Source organism: Pteronotus mesoamericanus, unplaced genomic scaffold (genome assembly GCF_021234165.1).
Source record: "Pteronotus mesoamericanus isolate MK-2021 breed Mesoamerican mustached bat unplaced genomic scaffold, CSHL_Meso_final contig_94, whole genome shotgun sequence".
In the NCBI taxonomy this organism is placed as follows: domain Eukaryota; kingdom Metazoa; phylum Chordata; class Mammalia; order Chiroptera; family Mormoopidae; genus Pteronotus; species Pteronotus mesoamericanus.
In genome coordinates this window covers 40,904,146-40,913,301 of record NW_026555285.1, presented here as the reverse complement: position 1 = coordinate 40,913,301, position 9,156 = coordinate 40,904,146, and the positions used below count along the sequence as shown (strand labels likewise).

At 35.0% G+C, this 9,156-nt stretch overlaps 1 protein-coding gene across 1 annotated transcript; it reads right to left on the bottom strand.

Annotated features, from left to right (window-relative positions):
- Nucleotides 1–7,563: 7,563 nt before the first annotated feature.
- On the bottom strand, nucleotides 7,564–8,684 carry LOC129081117 (peptidyl-prolyl cis-trans isomerase D-like). The gene has a single exon (XM_054586639.1). The coding sequence runs from the start codon at nucleotides 8,682–8,684 to the stop codon at nucleotides 7,572–7,574; it is 1,113 nt and encodes a 370-aa protein (XP_054442614.1). The 3' UTR covers nucleotides 7,564–7,571.
- Between the last annotated feature and the right edge of the window lie 472 nt (nucleotides 8,685–9,156).

Sequence of the window (9,156 nt, the reverse complement as noted above, 5' to 3'; positions counted from 1 at the left end):
AACAAGAAGAGTTATAGAAAGCAGAAGGCTTCAGATTTCAATGGCAGATAGTTATCAATTAACAAAAACAGCCCACTGCTCACATAATTAAAATATCTATTTATGAATTATACACATTCACTATTCTAATATATTATAAAACATGTAGTATAATTAAATGTTTAAATGATTAAAGTAGAAATAACTAAAACATTTAAGATAATTATATTTTGGCTGAGATCATGATGTTATAAACATTTTTGCCTTCAGTAAAAAAAGGCAGAGGAGGGAATAAAGAATACAATCTTCAACAACTCTCTATGATAGTGTGAAAATTAAATTAATTGGTAGGAAAAACCTTGCCAAAAAGTCAGTCAGGGAATTTTGCTTTCTTCAAAGACTAGCTCAAAGTTTATCAGCCTCGATCCTCTCTAATTTGAAATTCTTAGTCTAAATATACAAAGAAAATAATTTATTTCTAAAGGGAAGAAAAAAACATGCTGTGTGTTATTATGCATATTACCTTGATCAGAGCATCTAGTATTTACCACTGATGAGAAATGACATTTCTAAAGTGAATTCTCATCCTGGGAGGAGAAAGTCCCATTACAATGATCTCTCTACTTCCAGCAGCCCCACCAGGTCCCAAGGACAAAGACATACATATCATTTCAGAAGCTTTCAGAGGCTGCTGATCATCCCGAAGATACAAAAAGACAAGAGCACTATAGCTTCTGAGCATCGACCACTTCTAGGTAGCATTGTAATCATTTCATTGTTCAATTTGCCGTTAGGTTTAGTTTATTTTTACATAGAATATTGAATAATCTTTTCAAGACATCCTCATTCTCCTTAAAAAAAGATTTTCATTTGCAGTGGGCAGTACATGCACATGTCACCTGAGAAACATACCCTCTCACTAAGTAAAAGTTTTTTACCTCAAGAATTTATTATTATCTTTGCTTTATTCCTGATTAATTTTAAGGGTATTGCCTTTTTATACTCTGTCAGGTAATACACAGGTGAAGAGAAACGTATTGCTTCTTCTTATATTATCTAACTGTATTTTATTTTTTCAACATGTTTTTGAGATATTTGTTTCATAACAAATCTATCATGTAATTTTAGGTCAGATAATTATATGAATTTAAAAAATCAAATTTAGAAGGACTCTTAGGGTCTTGATTCAAAGTTTAAATATATAATTTTCTAAGGGGGGCAAAAGACAGGGAAAAAAAGCTGAGCAGTGAAATCTGCCTAATGTTAATCCTTAATTCAAAAGGATGCTACTGTGGCTTTGACTCAACAGTTTTGTTAATCTGCCTATATTTTGAAAAGTGAAGCAAATTTTGCTCTATCTGGTAGGGACTGCAAGATTCAAAGTTAATTAATTACTGATTACAAGATATTCTGAAGAAACAAACACTCATTAAGTACCAAGCTGTAGGCAAGGTTCTATCAAATCACACAAAAACTTAGTTCTCCATTTCCTCTTTGTGACAGAATAAATTCTAAACAGACTTGGATGGCATCGTAGGTCCTTATGAGCTTTCTTAGACCAATTAGTTCAGCCTTAACTTTGCCTCTCCCACTTCTTTCCCCTCATCTCATTATTCACATTTTATGCTCCAAGAATACTCAATTACTTGTAGTTCCCAGAAAAAGCACTATTTCTGCATGTTTTCATGCCTTCACGGGCACTGCTCTTTCTGTGAAGAATGCTTTCCATCCCAGGAGTGCGCCTGCACTAGGTCCCTTCACTTTCAGCCTACACTGACACGCTCCTTCCTCTGAGGAGCTGAGAAAACTTCTGAGGTCTACAAGGTCGGGCAATGTCCATACTACACTTGTTCATTCTACTCTTAAATGAGTCCTGCATATCTGCCATATTATTAAATATTAAGCTCTTCAAGAAGCTTGAATTTTGTCAAGGATATGATCTCAAAGATTTGAACCTGATCTCCTTATTCATATACAGAAGATGCTGAACATCTTTGTTGAATATATGCACATAAGGGATTTATTGTATGCACTTATTTAAAAAGCAAAAACAAATTATAAAATTAAATTAACACTGTGTATTAAATATTGAATATCAAAGGACATTCCAAAAAAGGTTTACTGAGGAGCTACTATGTACTAGATAAATTGTTAAGTACTGAAAATATAAAGTTAAGTGACACAGAGCGTTTGTCCTACAGGTGCTTGACACCAGAGAAACAAGTAGGACCATGAATAGACAAATAGGAGAATAATCTGGTGAGTCCTATTGAGGGCTGAGGATGTTTATGTATTCTGTGAGGCCAGGTAGTGAACAGACTAGTCCTGCCTACAAGATGAAAGGCAATTTCATTAAACAGGTGAAATTTGAACTGGTCTTGAAAGACCAATTTAGAAGTGCAATGTGCAAAGATAAAGAGCAGTGAAAATGCATTATCAGAGAACAGTGAGAAGATTGGTATAGTGGGATATGAGACGTACATATAGGGAACATTGAATGATTGGAGAGAAATCTAGAGTTGCAAATATATTTTATATTTTAAGTATGGGAGGCCAGGAAAATTTTATGTTTTAAGTATGGAGGGGGCCAGGAGTTATATTTTTATGGAAACGAGTGACATGATCTAACTTGTTTTTTGGCATATTTTAGAAGCTAAGGGAGAAAACAGGTACGACTGGGGAGGCCCCAGGGGTAGGGAAAGATGCTGTCTTATAGTTCAGGGAAGGGCTCTATGGATCAGTAAGAAGCCCTCAATATTCCCCCCACATTGACCAAACTTTAGATAGGTTTCTTCCTGACACTAGCTCTACCCCTACAGAATACACACTTGTTTTAGAGAATTTACTTTAGAAAATTTGCCATTGTCAATTATTTCTCTGCCTCTTTGACATGTAAAAATTTTCCCAGTCTCTTAGCCAGTTTTACAACCCAAAAAAGTCTTTCAAAAGACCTGAGAGCCATTCTTTTGAAACACTCCACAGGAAAGATTGGCTCCTTCTCTCTCAGCCTTCAAGGGAGGGTAGAATCCTAACTCCAATAATCAGCAATTAGCAAACACAGATTGGCCTAATCACACAGACCAACCACACTACCTGTGTCCTCCAGTACTTCCTCACTAGCCCAACCCAACACTTGAAAACACTTCCACCTTTTGTTTCAGCTGAGTTTAGTATCTCCCTTCTGTGGCAATAGTCCTGACACCTAGCGCACTAGTGTTGGATGTCTTCCTTGAAGTTTTTATTCACTGTTTTATTCACACTTTTTCTTTTACACAGAAAAGAAAACACTTGCACTGAAAAAAGAGAGAAACACATGACTAAGGGCACATTTCTGACGGGTGGTCTTTAGGGTTTGGTAACATGCTTTGAATGGGAAAAATTAAGAAGTTGTGGATAATCCAGAAATGTGCAGCTAATTATACCAAGTGCCTGTCGTAAAGAAGGAGGAGAAGGCAGAGGCTGCTACACTGCAGATTTCTGTATTACGTACAATGGTTGCAGTCAAAGCAATGATCTGGAGCAAGAGAAAAAAAGATGGCTGGTCTACAAAAAACAATGATTACAAATCTGTGACACACACTTTTGAAGTAAATGAGGATTGAAAATGATGTGGATTGAACACAGTTGTAACAAAAGTTATAATGGAAAGAATTTGAACTGAATTTGGAGCTTACAAATATGTATTTGAGTCCTGGTTCTAAAATTTAACAACTACATGATCTTGAACAAGCCACTTAAAAATTTTTAAACACCCCTCTTGTCTCTTTAGCTGTAAAACAATGTTAAGAATAAAACCTATCAGTGGTAACATAAGAGTTAGTTAACTTATATTTCTGGTTCTTCCACATTGCAGGAACAAAGACAGATTGTTTTTCCTGTTCTCCTTATGTTTGACCAGTTCTGGCCAATGAGTTGTGAGCAGAAATGACAAATGGCGTGCATGAGGCAAAACATTTTTCCAGTTTTATTGAGACATAATTGACTATAATATTGTATTCATTTAAGGTGTGCAACACAATCATTTCACGTATGTTTATATTGCAAAATGATTACCACAGTAAGTATAGTTAACATCTATTGCCTCACAGTTAATAATTTTTTTCCTGGTGATGAGAACTTTTAAGATTCACTCTTAGGCAACTTTCAAATATGCAATGCAGCGTTTAGTGGTACATGTGAGGCTTTTCCCTGCTTCTCTCTTCCGTCTGCCATGGCAACATCTGAGATGCGTGTTCCCTCAGACTGGCCGAGAGACTACCATTAGCAGCAATGCCTCCCCTTCCCAGGTATTCTAGCTTGAGAAAGAAGATGAGTTTTTGTTCTTCTGAGTCAATAAGTCTTTTGTGATGTTAGTCACACATAGTAACCTAGTCTATTCTATACAAATGGTATTCGATTGTAAAACTTAATTTAAAACATAGAAAATATTTTATTTACCAGAGATCACTATATACTGACTAAAAGAGAGAAAAAAGAAAGTCAATGTGAGAGAGAAACATTGATCAGCTGCCTCCTGTATGTGTCCCAGTTGGGGATCGAACTCTCAGCCTAGGTTTGTGCCCTGACAGGGAATCGAACCCATAGTCTTTTGGTGTATGCAACAATGATCCAACCAGCTAAGCCAGCCAGCCAGGGCAGAAATCACTTTATAAATACTTGCTTTTATACTCTTCATTATTGTCAAATGTTAAAACATTGTGATTAAAGTTTAATAAAATAATACCAAAAATATTGAAATATGAAAAACAGCTATCTAAAACAATTGGGAAAATTTGATTTGAAAATTATTTTTAGTATCGTATGTAACAAAAATTTTTTTGGATTTTTTTTTTTTTTAGAGATGATGTTCTTAGAACCTTAAATTACTATAACATTTGTAATATTTTTTACTTGTACTTAATTCTGACTCTATCAATTTCAAATCAAAGGTATTTTTCATTATCTTATACATGTATTTTTAATCTTTTTTTTTTATTGACAGGAAAAATCTCTGATAACAAAAGCCATTAAAAAATTACTCTAAATTGTGAGACTATCTCCAGGTTTAATGGTTGATAATTTATCATTACAAAGTAAATTTCACTGGTGTCTTAACTCAGCAGTTTGTTGCGTGCTTTTAAAAATTAAAATAAGTAAGTAGGGTAGCTGGGGCACAATAGGACTCAAAAATGTTTGCCCCTCTATTAAACTAATTATAGTTATAATTGCTATAAATTGGTCTATTTAAGATAAGCTAAAAACCAACTTCGGACGACTAATGTATATACAAGAAACTTAATGCTTGTTTATAGTTTGCTGAGAAATGATCCGATTAAATTTGGGGTTGAACAAAGAATGGATTTTCAAAGTAGCAGGGCCTCAGAAAATGCTTCATGAGCAGATCAATTATTTTCCCGTTTAGAAGGGCTTTCAGGACTATAGGAGAAGACGTGCATATAATGAGTCTTCAGGAGGGAGAAATTAATGATAGTGTGAACATCTTAAAATTCTAAGGCCTTGTCTGCAAGTATTTGAATTTTATCCCTCAAGTAGCCAAACAATGGATGAGTAGTCATTGCCACTGCATTGTGATTTCTGCTCTCTCTGTTTGGATGTCTCGATTTTCATTAACTTTCAGAGTCATCATGTTTTAAAATTGGGAGGGAGTGAAAGGACTCATTCCTCCAGCCCAGTAACACATTTAGTATCTCCCATTGTTTAATAACTGCATCCAATCACAAATGTCACTAAACAGCTATTAAGTAGCAAGTCCTGTGCTCAAAAGCCAATGACCATGACATTACTGATTAGGTACAGTTTTTTTCTGAAAGGGTGATTATTCTTAGAAGGAGTATTTCATTAGCTTTAATCTGAGTCCAGTGAACGCAACCATGACCTGAAGCCATAAGGCATGTAACTCAACCTTCACATAAATCTCTCAGTGCTTGTGGGTTATCTTGGTGAACCATCTTCATGACTGAAGTGCACTATTCCAAGTTATGTGTCAGAGCTTATTAAAACTCTCATCAATTTTATTGTTGAAATTTTAAAAAGGTTCTACTATTTTAATGTATGATTTATATTACCCTTCACTTGAAATGAAGCAGTGTTCTCTGCAGTTTCCAAGCAACACATCTTTTTCAATTACTATTTAGCATTGAATTCTGTCCCTAGATTCCTAATGCATTTCCCTTCTTCACTGTGTGTATATTTAGAGTCTTGCAGAAGAATAAAACTATTGCATTACTTTGACCAACTCTGCCACACGTCATGTGGAAACTTTCTGTAAACAAGATAAATATATTAGGATATTCAAAACTGAATTACACAAGTTGAACTTACCTTCAGCAATGGAATAATTCAATTTAGTTGAAGCTCTATTCAAAAAGGATTTTTACCGATTGGAGTTTTCATCTTATTTAGGAAGAAAATAGAGTAAAAATTCTGAACTCTAATACTATATTTACTCTTAACTTATAAATTGTCTAAGATAAGATTACAACTATGTAGCAAGAATGAAGATTGATTAAAATGGGCTAAAAATATAATGATGATGATAATGATGACAGATATACATATATGCTTATCACATGCTGGCCTTGATCTAAGCCTTTAATATATATTAGCTTTATCATGCTTAAATTAATGCTTAGATTGATAGGTAAGTTAGCTACTTGCATTAGTCTTACCTTATAGATGAGGAAACCAAGATAGAGGGAGCACATATGATTTGCCCAAGGTCAAAAAATTAATAAGAGTGACAAAGGCAGAATTTGGGAAAAAAAGATAGCTTGACTTGAACAATTAAATTATCAACAGATGTTTCAAATTTATAATCCTAGCTGAAGTTAAATTCAATGATATACCAAAATAAATTACCAAAGAGTTTTAATACATCCAAAGTGAGTTCTTAGTTTATGACAAAAATTGTACAGAAATTATTTTGTTCAAAAAGCAGCTGTAATGTCATGCACAGGCTTACGGTGGAAAGCACTACTAGAAGTAAAGTAAAACGAGACACATTCTAATTCCCATGCAACACAGCCCATACCTATTGTTCCAAGGGTGACTTCTAACCTCTTTCTCTAGAAGATCCGCTGCCAGTTTCATGGAGCCAGGGTGATTTTCTCTGGAAAAATAATGAGGGCACGGAAAGGCTTTACAAAGTGGCTGTTATTGCAGAAGAGAGGTTCTCTAACTGACACTGGAAAAAACGTTACTGGGGATGGAGTCTTTCTCTCTCTGTGAATCACTCTGTAAATGTACATGTTATTGATATTTTCCAAGCCAGAGGGAAGATCAGCTCAAAAAATATATCAGTTCATCATGTAGCATACTCTACTCATTTGCTTTAACAGATATGGTTTGGTTTTTTCATACAGAGTGTAATTTATAAACTTCTTCGCTTTCTAGGAAGTGGTTTTTTTTTTTTTTTTTTTAGTTTGTAACACTTTTATTAAGAGTGAACGGCATTATCAATTATTTCTAAATTGTAAACAATGGGAACTGAACTACCAAAGGAAACACATTAAGAATCATATATAATAGGCAAAAACCCTTCAATTTTCTTCTGCCGTTATACATCAATGTGTAATATATAACTGAATTCCTTATTAAGCAAACATTTTTGCATATGCTGCCTTCTCTTTTTCTTTCTGTGCCTTTATCTTCTGTTTGACTTTTAGCAATTCTGCCTGGATAGCTTTATCATCTGGTGCTATCTCCTGAGTTTTCTTAAGATCGGCCAATGCTTGGTCATATTCTTTTAATCTTTGCCATCCTTGAGCCCTATGGTACAGTGCTTTGGTATTTGATGGGTCAATTTCAAGAGCCCGCAAACAACTGTCAATTGCTCCCTGCCAATTTGACATCTTCAGTCTACAAGCACCAATATTCAGGATGCAGCTTAAAGCTACAGGTTGTAGCTTCAATCTGTCTGCTTCCTCAGTTATAGCCTTTGAATCTTCCATGTATCTTAAAACTTTCGAGTATTTTTTCATGGCCATCTCCCAGTTCTGGGATTCAAAAAAAGTATTTCCAATGTTTTTTAAGTCTTCTGTGATTAATAGTATTTTATCTACGTCTCTTAAATCTATATCTGCATCCTTGGGGAAATCTGGATGCTTGTCACCAGAACCATCTTCTGGGAATATTCCCCAATCGTCCCCTTCCTTCAGTTCTCCGCATTCTGCAAAAACACACAATTCGGCAGGTTTTTCACCTTTCACTTCTACGTTTTTCAGAATTCTTGCCACACCCATTTCTTTAATTACTTGGCCAAATACCACATGTTTCCCATCTAAATGAGGAGTCAGAACTGTTGTGATAAAGAACTGAGAGCCATTTGTGTTGCTGCCTGCATTTGCCATGCTCAATAAACGCTCCCGGCCATGCTTATAATAGAAATTTTCATCTTCAAACTTTTCACCATAAATACTTTCTCCACCTGTCCCATTCTGATTCAAGAAGTCTCCACCCTGAATCATAAATTTCTTAATAATTTGATGGAATGGGCATCCTTTGAAATGCAGAGGTTTTCCAGTGGTGGGTCCAATGACTTTTTCTCCGGTACACAATGCAAGAAAATTTTCTGCAGTTTTGGGTACAATATCTGCAAACAATTCTAAGACAATTCGACCAACTCGCTCGCCTCCGATGTCCACGTCAAAGAAGACTCGGGGGTTACTGGGGTTGGAGGGCTTAGCTTTGGGGGATGGGTATGACATTTTGACTTGAAGACACATTTGAAAGTGTCCTTTTATACATTTTGATAAACTGCCATTATATAAAAGATAAAACTTGGCTTCTGAAAAAAAATTTTTAATGCGCAGTAGGTTTTCTTCGGTAGTTGACAGAATTTATACATACTAAAATGAGAATGTATATGAGGTTTAACAGTTTTGATGTAATTTTCCAGCATAACAAAGTAAACTGCTTAGCAACATATACATAGAGCCAAAAACAAAAAGTATACCATGGATATATAAAAATAACCCCAAGTGGCTAAATATTTTATGTGCATTATGGTTTGGTTTGATTAGGGTTTGGATACATATTCTATGCTCCACTGTTCCAAAGCCTAAAATAAATTGACAGTTCTCATTTTTTACCTTTGGTGCCATAGATCAAAGGGTATGAAAAGGCTCAAGTTTACCCATAATTCTAAATGGAGGAATATGCTAATTTGTCCCTCTTCTA